Source organism: Rana temporaria, chromosome 3, assembly GCF_905171775.1.
Source record: "Rana temporaria chromosome 3, aRanTem1.1, whole genome shotgun sequence".
NCBI classification, from domain to species: domain Eukaryota; kingdom Metazoa; phylum Chordata; class Amphibia; order Anura; family Ranidae; genus Rana; species Rana temporaria.
This window is the reverse complement of record NC_053491.1, coordinates 390731815-390747428: the sequence shown is the minus strand read 5'-3', so window position 1 is coordinate 390747428 and position 15614 is coordinate 390731815. Positions and strand designations below refer to the sequence as shown.

Genomic DNA, 15614 nt, shown 5'->3' with positions numbered 1-15614 from the left:
TAAATTGTTATCAAAATTGTTATGGGTAACGTTCCACTAGAACATTGGTACCCTAGAAATAGCACTTCCCACAGGCCGATGGACAATTACCATCTCAGAATGTTTAAAAAGAGAAATCAATTAAAGATGAATGTGCTCCCTCGCATTTTGTTTTTCCTTCAAATGGTGCCTATTTCTCTACCTAGGTCTTTTTTCTCGAGCCTGAACAGTGCGTTTCTCCGCTACATTTGGCAGGGCCGAAGTCCCCGTCTGGCCCTCCGTATTCTGCAAAGGCCGAAGCGACTGGGGGGTTTGGGTGTCCCAGATGTTCGCAGGTATTATGAGGCTATTGCCCTTCAGAGAATCTTGGACTGGCACCATGGAGTGTCCTCTAAATTGTGGGTCCCCTTAGAGAAGTCCCTGGCAGGCCGTAACTTATCCCATGCCCCTTGGCTTCCTCAGACACAGAGAGGTTTATCGTCCCATGTCTCCCTAACGTCAACTCACACCCTGAAATTGTGGGATGCTATAAATAAGACGGGGGGCCTTGCCCCCCTTTCTCCCCTCTAGCGCCCCTGGGGGGTTTCCCCTGGTTTAGACCGGGGGAGCACCCATCTTTTTTGCGCTCCTGGACAGCGGATGGCGAGCTGCGTTGCGGCAGGTTTTTTCAGGACCAGGGTTTGCTCTCCCTAGGGGAGCTTCGGGCTCAATATGGGGGATTCCCAATGGATAGCTGGAGACATGGGCAGCTTAAGCATTTCGCACAGGGCCTGCCTCACGCCATACGCTCCCCTACATCCGCTACCCCTTTTGAGAGACTATGCATGTCCTCTTCCCCTGTCCCCCATGCAATATCCATGCTTTATGGCTTGCTGCAGGACCGGGGTTCCCCTGGGAGGCCCGCTTATGTCCGGGAGTGGGAGAGAGACCTGCAACATACGTTTACTGACACCCAGCTCAACCAGTTGTACCGCCTCACCCATTCCAGTTCAGTGGATACTAAAATGCAGGAAAATGGGTACAAGGTTTTGACCAGATGGTACAGGGTTCCCACTAGGCTCAGGCAGATGTACCCTATGGCCTCGGACGCCTGTTGGAGGGAATGCGGTCATAAGGGCACCTTTTTACATATTTGGTGGGAATGCCCTAAGCTGTGTCCTTTCTGGCAGGATGTTAGATCTAAAATCAATTCCATTCTTGACGTAGACCTGCCAGATTCTCCTATGAGTTTCCTCCTGCATGTTCCTGCCATTCCCCTTGGCCTGTACCGGAAATCTGTGCTACCGCACCTCCTGAATGCGGCTAGGCCGTTAATCCCTATTTTCTGGAAAACCAGCCGAGTCCCATCCCGTTTGGACTGGATTCGGCTGGTAAACAATGTTAGGTCAGCGGAGGAATGGATGGCAAGGTATAAAGATGAATATGATAAGTGGTACGGTGTTTGGGCTGCCTGGATACACTATGTGGGCGAGGGTGAGGGAAATGATGCTACACCTTCCTTGGGAATCACTGAACACGTGACTGTATCTGCAGATTGATTGTTCTGATGATCACACTTGAGTACGCTTTATTTTTATTTTTTATTGTTATGCTTTTTTTTTTTTTCTGTTTTTTTTTTCTTCCTCTTTTTTTTTACTTCATTGTTCCTGTTTTTGTTTGCCTGTCTGAACCGGGGTGATTAGCCTACTTCTGGTCCTCTGCACCTTGCAGACTGACTAGGGACAATTTCATTTTGTTTTGGTTTATATGTATACTGGACCTTGCAATTGTAACCTCCGTCCCTTTTATTCAGCCTGTGGGGCTTCCATTTGGGCCCTTTGTTTTATCTCTTTGGTAATTCATACATGTAAGGTTGGACGGCATTGTAGGTTTCTTTTTTGTCTCTTTATTTTTCTACTGTTGTACAATGGAAAAATGTTTCTTTTTTCTATTTGAATAAATAAAGATTATATAAAAAAAAAAAAAAAAAAAAAAAGAGAAATCAATATCATTGATGATCCACCATAAATCACATCAACCAAGCAGATTTTGGCGACGAGTTTGAGCAGTAAAATTTGGTCAGTGGGGTTTAAATAGTGTCCACACCAACCAAATTCATCCCATCGCTTCTTTATTACATATTAAAAGACTGACAGGGTGAACCCCGCTAAAGAGGAAATATGCACACTGAAGTCCAGGTATACATTTTATTACGTGGATCAATTAATAACACATATCGCATACCTGGCCGATCTCTCTGGAAGAAAGAAAAGCACTGAAGTAGCCACCCCTACTACAGCGATCTTCATTGTGTTCTAGGTCCTGTGTTGAGCACCTGCACTGCTGCATAGTAACCAAGGATGGAGTTTTTGGTTCAGCACAGGCGCCATTCAGAAGAATGCCTTGTATTTTTCTCAATGAAGGCAATGCATTCTTTGATTGGATGAGGTGGAGACCATGGGCCAGATTCTCGTACAATTGCGGCGGCGCAACGTAACCCGTTTACGTTACACCGCCGCAAGTTTTCAGTGCAAGTGCCTGATGCACAAAGCACTTACCTGTAAACTTGCAGCGGTGTATCGTAAACACGTCCGGCGCAAGCCCGCCCAATTCAAATGGGGCGTGTACCATTTAAATTAGGCGCGCTCACGCGCAGGATGTACTGCGCATGCTCAGTTTAGAAATTCCCGCCGTGCTTTGCGCGATGTGACGTAATTTTTTAGAACGGCGACGTGCGTAGCGTCCATTGGTATTCCCGGATGTCTTACGCCAAAACAAAAAAAAAAAAATTGAAATTCGACCCGGGAACGACGGCCATACTTTAACATGGCTCGACTAACATTTAAACAATGTTAAAGCAGGTGTAACTTTGCGACGGAAAAAAATTACTAGCGACGACGTAACGAACGCGAACGCGAAATCCCCCCAGCGTCAGCCGAAGTATTGCATCCCAAGATCCGACGGTATAAGTCAAATACACCTGTCGGATCTTAGGGCTATCTATGCGGAACTGATTCTATGAATCAGCCGCATAGATAGGACAAGAGATACGCCGCCGTATCTATTCTGTGAATCTGGCCCCATGACTTCAAGCCTACTGTAGGGTTACTATACTGTAGGGTTGGATAGAAGAAGATCCTGGACTGCCGCACTCCTTAGAACGATGTCTTTATTGTACAAATGAAATCCAAAAAACAACCAAAGCGATGCAGTCAAAATGAAGTGAACAACAGGAAAAAGGTGGCCGACATGTTTCACATCATGGGATGCTTACTCGTAGCTTGTGAACATTGACCAAAAAGTAATTTGTCATTGTTCACTAGCTACGAGTAAGCATCACATGATGTGAAACATGTCAGCCACCTTTTTCCTGTTCACTTCATTTTGACTGCATCGCTTTGGTTGTTTTTTGGATTTCATTTGTACAATAAAGACATTGTTTTAAGGAGTGCGGCAGTCCAGGACCTTCTTCTATCCAATGCACCTGTGCATAGCCAGCACCTTTTTGGTTTAGTGGGACGGAAGCAAAGCCAAGGGATCAGCAGTTTTTAGAGCGGTATCATCTCTCACTTCAACTATACTGTAGGGTAGTTGCTCGACACAGGATCTGGAAGACAGCGATCACTAAAATAACGGCAACTAATACAGCGATTCTCCGCTTCCATGCAAATCAGCCAGGTACTGTATGTTATATGTATACTTACCTGGACCAATATAACTATGCAAAAAAAATATCTGGAATTCAGCTTCAACATTCCCCAGCACAAAGCCCCATACCAGAGATAGGTTGGTATACATACTACCTCCGAGAGCCACCAGCTGACATTTTGTGCTGCTGTTGGCTCTCAATCCTCACTGTTACAGATGGAAACAGCCAGGTTCCCTTTAAAGGATTTCTCAAGTCGCTTTCCTTGTCGGGAGGAAAGGAGGGGGGGGGGGGTGTTCGCAATTATCCAAGGACATGCACTATGCAGCAACTTGAGCTATTTAAATGTGTTTTATGTTCTTATAAACAAAATTAATGTCCATTTCCTGCAACAGAACTGCTGCGGTCAGCCTACTGCGTGAAAGGAGATTTACCAGGAGGACGAGTGCTTACATTAAACCTCTTAACGCTTAAATGACCACAACAAACAAGACAATCCGTCACCTCAATCTGTCGCATCCATTTAGGGACTTTGCTTCCCTCGTTTTCTGAACTCTAGAAGCAAACACTGAGTAAAAGGCCTAAAAGAGAGGGCTTCTAATTAAAGTGAACCTGTCATGAAGACAAGGACTTCAAACTAATTTTAGCTCCATAAAAGACATGATGGGTTTGGAGTGGAGGAACTTAAAAGTGGAGTTCCACCAGGCAATTTTTAGTTTATTAAAAGTCAGCAGTTACTTTTAACAGCCACTCACCTGTCCCACGGTCCAACGATCCGGCCACATAGAGGCCCGATCCTCCCCCACCTCTCCGCGGTGGCGTTATTAGAACTGCGGGCACCTAGTCGTGACAGCTTGTGGCTTCATGGCCGGGCACGTACTGCACATTTGCGAGTCACGATGCACTCTTGGAGTGGATAGGCGATCTTCTGGGACCAATCATGTGTCCCAACAGATCGCCTAGAGGGAGTAGCCGCCTAGAGGGAGAGGAGTCGTTGCTTAGGTGGCCCGTAGGAGAAAGGAGGAAGTGGGACAGGAAGTCCCCTTTAAAACGAAGAACCCACTCTTTCTCCACCCCCCCCCCCCCCCACAAAAAAAATACATGCAAATGTGGCATGTAAGGGGGTGAGGAGTACTTAAAGCGAAGTTACACTTTTGGGTGGAACTCCGCTTTAAGTGACCTGCACAGACCTGACCTTAACCCTACTGAAAAGCTTTGGAGTGAACTTGAACATCAATTGTTAACCAGGTTTTCTAACCTGTTATAAAAACCCATTAAGAAAGATCAGTCTATTCAATATGATGAAAATGTTTTATTGCACAAAACCCACATTCACAAATGAATAATAGAAACAAAACCTTCACCTTATACCCATTAAAGATTACATTTTTAATGGGTGTAAGGTGAAGGGTTTTGTTTATTTTAATTTGTGAATGTGGGTTTTTGTGCAATAATAAAAGGTTTCATACAGGATATTTGTCTGGGTTACCAATCTTTCTCAGTGGGTTTCTATCCCTTTTCACTAATGGAGATTGGGTTACTACATATTAATGCCCATGGTATGGAATGAAGTGTCCATCTGGCTCATAAGTCAGTTGCTCACAAGCTTTTAGCCATATAGCATACATACCAACCTAAGTACAACTGGTCTTTCCTCCACTCCATTTTACACTCTCGCCTTCAAGACTTCTCCCCATCTCAGGACACTTTCCAACTCTTCAAATGCCTACTATAGATTTACTTCTATCAATAAGCCAATACCATAAATATGCCTCAGTCACCAATATAACACCGGATGAGCAGCCCATGGTCACCTTTTACATATTGCTCATCTTTCGTCACTCCTCGTTTCTACCTACAGTATAGTTTATCCAGGTAAAATGCATGGGATCGTATTGTTAATTGGCCCTCCTTTTGTTGTAAATTTCAAAATGTTCTTTATTTTTTTTTTTTTTTATATATATACATACACAAATATATATATATATATATATATATATATATATATATAATCATTTATTTGAAATATATAGTCTTGGTAATAAGCCTTACTTTTAGAAACGAAGGAGCAAATTAAAAATTGTATTACTAATAATTTTTTTAACTTTTTTTTTTTTTTTAAATGTTTTATTGATTTTCTGCAGGCACAATCAACAAGTAATAATGCACAGTAGTTGTTACAGTATCACCATAGAATGACACACAGTTCAAACATTCCTAAACAATAAACCTTTACCCCTCCCTGAGATTCAGCACCCAGTCCCTCAACGGAGGGACAATACTCTACGGGGTACCCTAATAGGGCCAAACTTGGCCCTTGGTCATAAAAACACGACAGACAGTGGAAATAACGTTTAGAAACCCAACCGAGCTTACCCCACCAACACACGCACCCACTCACAACCATCCCTCATACAGACCTCCCTACCCACCCCCCCCCTTCCCCACATCCAGACCACACACTGCCCCTCTCCCCCCCTCCCACCACCCTGCGACCACTAGGGCCACCCATGGCCCCCCCACCCACAGCCATTTATGGCTGGGATAGCGGGGTGTGCTTCCAGAAGGAGTCTGCTATATCCAGCCAGGGTTGTCAGATCTTGCTGAACTTTTTGTGACAAGCCCTGCCCTTATATACACACTTAAACATGGGTAAAACCTTATTAACCATACGGTATAACATTTGGATATCCGGTGCAGAAGTGCTCTTCCAATGCAGCAATATCAGCTTCCTGGCATAGAACAAAACAATACGTATCAGAATTCGAGCATGAGTCATTAAGCACCCCCAGCAATCCAGTCTCCGGAGTAAGAGGAACCGATACATGTAGATTGTCCCTAAAAAAAGAGAACAAGTCCCTCCAGTACGGTACAACAGCAGGGCATGACCAAAACATGTGTAAGTAATCAGCCTCAGTGGAGTCACACCTGGGACAGGAAGCACTAGACATCAGACCCATGCGGGCCAATCTGGCAGGAGTATAGTGAAGCTGATGGATAAATTTGAATTGAACGTACTGATCATTCGACCCCATAAGACCAAGGAAGCACACCTCCGAGGCCTCCTCCCACCCATCCTCAGACAGCCCCGGAATGTCCACCTCCCACTTTCGTCTAGCTACCTGAAAGGGTTTAACCCCCGCCGCCTGGAGGCGTGTGTAAAACGTTGTAACCAGTTTCCCGATATCTGAGTATGACATGAGCGCCTCCAGAGGCGATTCCGTGAGCTCCTGGGTCAGACCCCCAAATTGAGTCCGTACCGCGTGGCGGAGAGACATATATCTGAACAGACAGCTCTACTGTAGTACACCATTACGTGCCCTCAGTTCCTCAAAAGAAATAAACTGGCCATGAACAAAAACGTGGGATACACGCGTGACACCCATCCGTGTCCACCACCCCGAGTCCGGATGACCCAGGAGCTCAGGGAAATTAGCATTTTGCCACAGGGGACTAATAATTGTAACTTAACCTCTTAAGCCCCGGACCAATATGCTGCTAAATGCCCAGAGGCGTTTTTACAATTCGGCACTGCGTCGCTTTAACAGACAATTGCTCAGTCGTGCGACGTGGCTCCCAAACAAAATTCGCGTCCTTTTCTTCCCACAAATAGAGCTTTTTTTTTATGGTATTCGATTGCCTCTGCGATTATTTTTTCGCCTATAAACAAAAATAGAGCGACATTTTTGAAAAAAAAAATCAATATTTTTTACTTTTTGCTATAAGAAAAATTGAATAAACAAAATTTTAGTCAAACATTTAGGCCAAAATGTATTCAGCCACATGTCTTTAGTAAAAAAAAAAAAAAAAAATTTGCTTCCTAGCGGAAACAGTGACACTAATACAGCGATCAGAAAAATGATCGCTTGGTGACACTGGCAATAGGGAGTGAAAGGGTTAACTAGGGTGGTGATCAAGGGGTTAAAACTTTATTAGGGTGGGTACGGGGCTACCCTGGACCTAACACTAACTGGCTGTCACACTGACACTAAATGCAGTGATCAGTACATATACGATCACTGCATTCAGTGACAGTGTGACAGGGGGGTGGGGGGGGGGGGTGATCGGAAGGGGTTAAATGTGCCTATGTGTACTGGTGTCAGTGTAGTGTTAGGTGCGACTTACTGTGACTCTTCTCTCATCTCGGCGGTTTGAAAATACCGCCGAGATGAGAGCTGCATCACTTCCTCTGCCTATGTTTACATTTTACAGGCAGAGGAAGTGACATGGCGGCGGCTCACAGGATTGGCTGGAAGCGATCACGAGGGGGCGGACAGAAACGAACAGCTGTCCCCTCGAGTCGGATCGCTCCAGAAGGTAAGCCACCCGCCGCACGCAGCGGAGGGGGTCCCTATCGGACCCCCGACCCGCTAGAAGGCAGGGACGTATATATACGCCCATCTGCCTGTACGTGCCATTCTGTGGACGTAAATAGTCGTGCGGCGGGCGTTAAGTGTTTAAAGTGTTACTAAACCCACAACAGTAGCTGAAATTTCGCCTGGGCAGGAAGGGGGTGTATGTGCACAGTAAGCAAGTGGTTAAGGAAAGGTTACCTGTGACAACAGCAGGTAAAAAGCATTGGTAAACCCAAAACATGAGCAACTGAAGGATATACACATGTTGACTTTTCTGTAAAAAAAGAGTGGAGATTGGGCCTTCCGGTTTCTTGAGTCTCCCTATCACTAAGGTTGCCCATTAACGGAAAAAAATTAAGGTTTGTGCTGAGGGTTTTGCTAATGTTGGGAGTCTGGGATTGGAGCGCTGGAATAAAGATAGAAGCCACAGGATCAGTGTACCAATTCTATTGCAGGAATATGCCCTACTGATTTCTCTTAGGAAAATGACCGGGTCGCATTCTATTGCAAAGGTATAATCCTGATTGGTTACTCTGGCACCCATAACAGCTCTGTGCATAATCTAATGCAAGACATCCAAATCCTTTTAGTTATTTTCTCTTAATTCTCTGAATTAGACAACAGATTTTTTTTCCCAGGATTATAAAAAAAAAAAAAAAAGGGGGATTAAAACAGTTTTCTAAAATTTACCCTGCGAGGTACTCCTCTGCTAGTCACCTTTTTGCCTTCGATGCCATCTGTGCCCACATAGGACAGTTTCCGTCGCACATAGAAGAGCATATCATCCTGTCGTGGAGCCAGTTTTTCCATAAAATACGTGGAGTACATCCAAGTCCAAAACACAATGCGGTCATCTTTAAAACAACCTGGGGAAAAAAATACAAAATTATTATAGATTATCTGGTTGCCAGTTGTCTGGTGTTGAAAAAAAAACTAACTTATCTGGTGCCACTATTTAGGAGTTCAGGGACTCCAGACTCTGCCTATCCAAGTCTCTCTGCAACTATGCAATCCCAAGGTATTAAAATGCAAACATTCCCATTTCTGCCCCACTGCAGGGCATCACACAAAAGTCTGCAGTCCTACCCAAAGGTATTGTGTCACCCCAACTTTATATGGCTGAAAAAAAACAAAAAACACAATTACACAACTCTTCAATAGACCAAAAGTAAAGACCCCATCATTCACATGCTCCTGTCCGATATCCACCAGTTCTCACACACCTGCTTGGGTTCTGGGTCATCGATAAGAGCCCGTCAAGCTCGACCATAAAAGAATTACAAGTGTTTCACAGGACCACACACCAAAAAAGTGAACCAAGAAACAGATATTTACAACCTGGATTCAGCTGGCTCTTCACCCATCAGGAGAATCCTATAAAATGCATTTCAACTAAATAGGGCTTAATCGTAGCGGTCTTTTCTTGATTAAGCACCACTTGGGTGAAATGCATTAGAGGGCTTCTTTTTTTTTTTTTTTGATGGGTGAAATGCCAGCGTTTGTGGACTAATTGTGGACTAATTGGTGTCAGCACTGCCCTCATATACTGAATCGCGCTCCATAAAAACAAGGGCTAAGTTATCTGTAGTCTCAAGATCCCAAGAGAACTAGGAAAGCCAATGAGGCTACTTGATATAACATAGTAAGGGTGCACAGGTTACAGGCCTACTCTGAATGTCTGACACATAGGGCCGAAACTAATCGATTATGAAATGAATCAATTACTATTTTCATAAATCGATCCAGCAACATAATGGGTAAAAAAAACAAAAAATGGAAATTAGCCCTTTATAGTACAAAAAGAGCAAATAATCACTACTGTTAATATTATATTAATATTATATTAATATGAAAAATCTTTGTACATTCGCTGAATGAATGTTGTGTAATTTTCACTTGCATTTAACATTCAGTTTAAATATGAATGTAATTTCTGAACGAAAACCACATACACGGTCTGAAAATTCCTGTGACCAAGAAGTTTTCTATTTAGAAATTTTCCCATCACTCTGGTTGAAAACGAATGTCGATTTGACCCCACTGACGATTAGAAAAATCAAATGAACATTCTTTTTTTTTTTTTTTTTTTAAGGAAGACGTTGTATGGCCAGCATATAATATATTACAGTTGTGTTTGAAAAATCAAATGAACATTCTTTTTTTTTTTTTTTTTTTTTAAGGAAGACGTTGTATGGCCAGCATATAATATATTACAGTTGTGTTTGAAAAACCGTCTAACCTTTTTTTTTTGATGATGATATTTACCAGATTCGCTCTCCAATAGTATATACATATCTATTATGCCGTATAGTTCAGGCATAACTAAATGGCAGACCGCGGCCCGGTTTCGGCCCCAGTAGCCATACTACCGGGACCGCAGCCTCGCCAAATAGTTGCCTGTGTGTCCCACTCCTCTCCCCGCCGCTGGCTCGCCCGCCCGCCTGCTACCATGTTCACAGCATGGCAGGCATGCCGCGCATGGGTTGGTCTGTCCCTTTCGGATCGCTGCAGACATTGTCTCAGTCCTCCGCCTGTCTTATTTACACAAGATGAGAAGTGCGGCTGCTCTGGACAAACTTTTTATGTTAAGAAGCAGGTGATAATTTGCTACGCAGCGGGGCGGTCCCAGCAATCAATCACTCACCTTTAACTTGAAAAGTCGTGCCCGTTGTCCAGAGCGGCCGTGCTGCATGTCTTGTGTGAAAAGGGTAGGGCTCTGTGGGGAGGGGGAAGTGCTGTGCTGTTAGGAGGACAGGAGTCTGCTATCTGGGGGGGGGGGGGGTCTGTGATGGGGGGACAGCCTGTGATGAGAGGGGGGCCAGTCTGTGATGGGGGTCTGAGGTGAGAGGCCTGTGACATGCACAGGAGGCTGCGATGTGGAGGATATCATGTGGAGTAATAGCACCAATATGACACTCGGAGCTCCGCTAGGAGAACATTTTTCTGACCGGACCCCTGTGATATGCCAAAATTATTTCAAATGGCATTTTAAACAGACCAAAGTTGGCCAATAAGAGAATGTTTAAGGATTACAAACACTAAGTTGTCTGAGATAGAAAAACGCTACGGATACAAATGCGCTTTGCGGGAGAGACTCCTACTCTATTGGATGGCCATGTCTAGGGTTTGAAACACAGTCTCAAAACAATATTCATCTTGCTAGCTATTCTTCTAGCCAACACACGTACAATAGCAATCCTCTCATAGATTACATTTCTGAAACAATTTACAAAGATTTTGTAGATGTAAATTTGAAAAAAAAAAAAAACACTACCAAAAAGGTCAAGTGATAAAAGCTTTGATGTTCACCTAAAATGCTTCAAAAAGAGCACTGAAACCTCTGTGCCAAAATCAAATTAAGTTTATGGGCTCACTCATTTAAGTAATAGCATTGCTCAATGTACATATATGATAAGCTGCAAGCTGAACATGCTTTGAAAACATAAAAACGCACATTTGCATTAAACTGATCACAATCACAGATTCTAAAATATTTAATAAAAAAGCCAACAGATTGTATTCATTTAAAAATTAAATGGGAGCCGAGAATGACAAGTAATGAATAATTTAAAATACACAGCGATATTAAAAAAAAAATGCCTGCACTGGTCTAATAGCTTCCTGTATGAAGTCTGATAGCGTCTCTCCATTAGTTGCAGGCAGTGGTAGGCATATGTCTCAGCTGGTAGGGATGACCTTAGGGAATCAATGCTTTTCATCGATTGAATTTGTAGGGGAATCCAGGACAAAGAAAAATGAAATATGAAATATGAAGGGCATGGCTTCATGCTACAGGACAATAGACCTCAATACCTGTCAAGTATATGGCAGACAGGGGTTAATGTTGCTAAAATTCAACTTCCTTGCTACCAAAAGCATTTCAGCAATGAAGATAAAAATTTAAAGTTTTGGTGATTCTGCCATGTCCTCATGTATCCATGTCCTGCCCTATAAGAAGTGCGTTCAAAAAACAAAATAAAAAACCCAGTACATGCCCTACTCATAACAGAGAACCTGTCTATTTTTTTTTTCTAGTTGCACAGCAAAGCCACTTGCAGACAGCGGATATAAACTATATTACCAAATATAATGGTATATAATACCGAATTAGAGCAGAGACTGTTCTCATCCACATAGGTGTCTGACTTCACAAATGCACTTCTGGAAGAATGGTCAAAACATTCCCATAGACACACTAAACCTTGTGGACAGCCTTCCCAGAAGAGTTGAAGCCGTTATAGCTGCAAAGGGTGGGCCAACTCAATATTAAACCCTACGGACTAAGACTGGGATGCCAATGCCATTAAAGTTCATGTGCGTTTAAAGGCAGGCGTCACAATACTTTTGGTAATATAACAGACAATACACACAGTATTTAAAGGGGTTGTAAAAGGTAAAAAAATGTTTTCCTAAATAGTTTTCTTTACCTTAGTGCAGTCCTCCTTCACTTACCTCATCCTTCTATTTTGCTTTTAAATGTCCTTATTTCTTCTGAGAAATCCTCACTTCCTGTTCTTCTCTCTGTAACTCCACACAGTAATGCAAGGCTTTCTCCCTGGTGTGGAGTGTGGTGCTCGCTCCCTCCCTTGAACAACAGGAGAGTCAGGACGCCCACTAACACACAGCTCCTTTCTCTATCTGCACCGTAGGGAGCGTCCTGACTCTCCTGTTGTTCAAGGGAGGGGGCGAGCGCGACATTACACACAAGGGAGAAAACCTTGCATTACTGTGTGGAGTTACAGACAGAAGAACAGGAAGTGAGGATTTCTCAGAAGAAATAAGGACATTTTAAAAGCAAAATCGAAAGGATGAGGTAAGTGAAGGAGGACTGCACTAAGGTAAAGGAAGCCATTTAGGAAAAACATGTTTTACATAATATAAATATATATATATATATATATATATATATATATATATATATATATATACACACACACACACACGTTTTCATCTTTTTTTTTTTTTACTTGAGCTCGGCATTAAAAAGAATCGTAAAGTTTTTGTCATTCTGCATAAAAATTGTTTGCCCCCTCCCCTCAGCCAAGTTTTTACCGAGGTAGTAAAGCCTGCTTGGTGAGGTTTACCTGTAGGTAAAATCAATCTTGTAAATGTGCACCGTTTAGGAGATATTCATCCTAAATGCAGCCAGTTGCATCACCATCAGAGCTGCGCGCCGAAACCGAGGGCTCCCACGCAAATTTGCAGGAGTGACGTCATCACAGCCCTGGCCAATCACATAGCATGCAAACTGGGAAGAAAGAACGGGGGAAGATGTCAGCCCTCTCAGCTGTGACAGCACAGCGCTGAAGGGCTTTATTTCAAGGCCAGTGTTGTGACACATACTAGCAAAATTATGCGATTGCTTTACAAGTTTGTTTTTTTAAGAGGGTCCTGCTCAGAAGAGCTTACAATCTAATAAATAGTGTGAATCTCCTTAACAGGGGCACAGACAGAAATAAAAACTGGCAGGTGTTCCATCTCCCCTCTATCCAAAATTCATGAAAAAAGTTTTTCCTTTAGTTACTGTATTTGCTGGCGTATACGACTACCTTTAACACTTAAAAAAACTGGCCAAAAAGCAGGGGTCGTCTTATATGCCGAGTCAGCTGCTCGGATGCCTGCTGGATGTGCGGTAAGACTATATAAAGCTTCGGCTACATACAGTATACACCGCTTAGCCAATCACGGTGAGCGATGTATTCAAATGAATACAGTAGCCTGCTCGGATTGGCTTTGAGAGTCAGAGAGGCGTGGGCTGATGATGTTACAGCCTCTGCCAATCCAAGCAGGCTTTGTATTCATTAATAGAATACATTGCTCACAGTGATTGGCTCCAGCAAGAATGAAGAAGAATATGGCTCCAGAAGGAAGAAATATGAAGCCTTGTCTTATATGGTGAGTACAGGCAAAAAAATCTTAAAAATCTAAAAAGCGTACTTATTATCAAACAAGCAGGCACTCCCATTCAATGGGAATGATCCACCGAAGGGATAGCAAGCAAAGCAGGAGAGACTGGTCAAATATGTGCCTTACACCTGATAAATGTGGGAGGTGGTTCATGCAAAATAAAGCAATTTCTGAAATTCACCACAGCACCCTAAGCTCGCAGGAAAGCAATGGAGATAAAATTCCTGGCCATACACATTACCACATTCACAAACCACTTTAATAATGCACTTGAAGCCATAAGCATGTTCTCTCCAGCCTTCAAGGATAGTTGGTGGGGCATGCAGCTTCACTGACTAGACAACTGGGCAGCAGAAGAGGCCATACAGCTTTTAAAGTGGTTGTAAACCCTTTAGAACCACTTTAGCCTACAGGTAAGCCTTAATCTAGGCTTACTTGTAGGTGCTTGAAATATCTCCCAGACCTGCATGGTCTAGGAGATATTTGCAAATCGCTGCATGGCGATTTCCCCTGCGCATGCGCATGAAGAATGGCCGCTCACTACTAGCGAAGAAGACGGGGAAATCACGGGCTTCCACTGCAGATAGGTGTGCATGCATAGTAGCCCATTATGCTTTACCTTTACAGGGAAACAAACAGGAAGTCACACCCATCAGGGTTTACTTCCTCTTTAAAAGGCAATGGAATAAAAAGGGTACATATCTGTGGAGGTGAAGTCATTATGGTGACAAAAAGCTTCCGACTCCACACACACGGCTGGTTCAGGAAAAACTCTGCCATGCAATAAAATTGGAAAAGAGATGGTGTTCCCATAAAGTCAGATTACCAGTGACAAGGGCATGGTATAGAGCCCTGCAGCAAAAATTGAACCTTGGCACCCCAGATGTTTTGAAACTACATTTCCCATGATGCTCATGTAATCTGTGATGTAATTGAGCATCATGGGAAATGTAGTTCCAAAACATCTGGGGTGCCAAGGTTCGCCATCACTGTTCTAGGGGCAGGTCAGCTTTTTCCCATTTGCACATCTGAAGGATTCATTTTGACTTACAACTACCGTTTACCATTAAGCCAATTGGTCAAAATCGTCAATTTTACCTGGTTTGGGTGACGAGAGAGATAGATATATATATATATATATATATATATATATTTTGCACCTGAACACTCAACAAAGCAGCTAATTGTCTGGCTTAGGCCAACATACACATTTAGGCAATAAAAGCATGCATGTTAAAGGACAAAAAAAAAAAAAAATTGTGCATTGGTGTTGGGGACAATGTGCTTTCACATATCCAATGTCTATGCCTACCTTTAAACATTGCAAACCACACACACACACACACACACACACACACACACACACACGACTGCCATCTCTAAAATAATGAGAACAGTGAACGCCTCAGTGCCTGTTTTGTAATTGTTCTCTAAGGGCTTTATGCAACTTTAATCTCAGTACCAAGGCCAGCAACGCATCGGGAAGAAATAAAAAGCATTGATCTGGAGTAATTACACAGCGACACCCTGGCCCTTTCAACTGGACACTTGAGTATTGTGTCGAGAAAATCCAATTCCCGACCCTTAAGTCTTTATTACATGGTGACAATGCATGGGCTGGTGAAAGGCTCGACAGGCCACTTAAAGTTGTTCTGGCAATACATGCAGTAGTGTGTTGGTTGAAGCCGTATTAGTTCTATTGCTTTGTATAGAAGATACCATATTTCTAGCAAGCCATCTGAAACTGC

At 43.2% G+C, this 15614-nt stretch overlaps 1 protein-coding gene across 2 annotated transcripts in view; it reads right to left on the bottom strand.

Moving 5' to 3' along the window:
- The window catches only part of KIAA0930 (KIAA0930 ortholog), an 86660-nt gene that overhangs the window by 29114 nt on the left and 41932 nt on the right, over window positions 1-15614 (bottom strand). Inside the window, exon 2 of one of the 2 annotated variants that reach the window (XM_040345798.1) lies at window positions 8650-8825. In XM_040345798.1, the coding sequence (XP_040201732.1) occupies window positions 8650-8825 (176 nt within the window). The remainder of the gene's footprint in view (window positions 1-8649; window positions 8826-15614) is intronic. The other variant, XM_040345799.1, reaches the window with a different exon arrangement.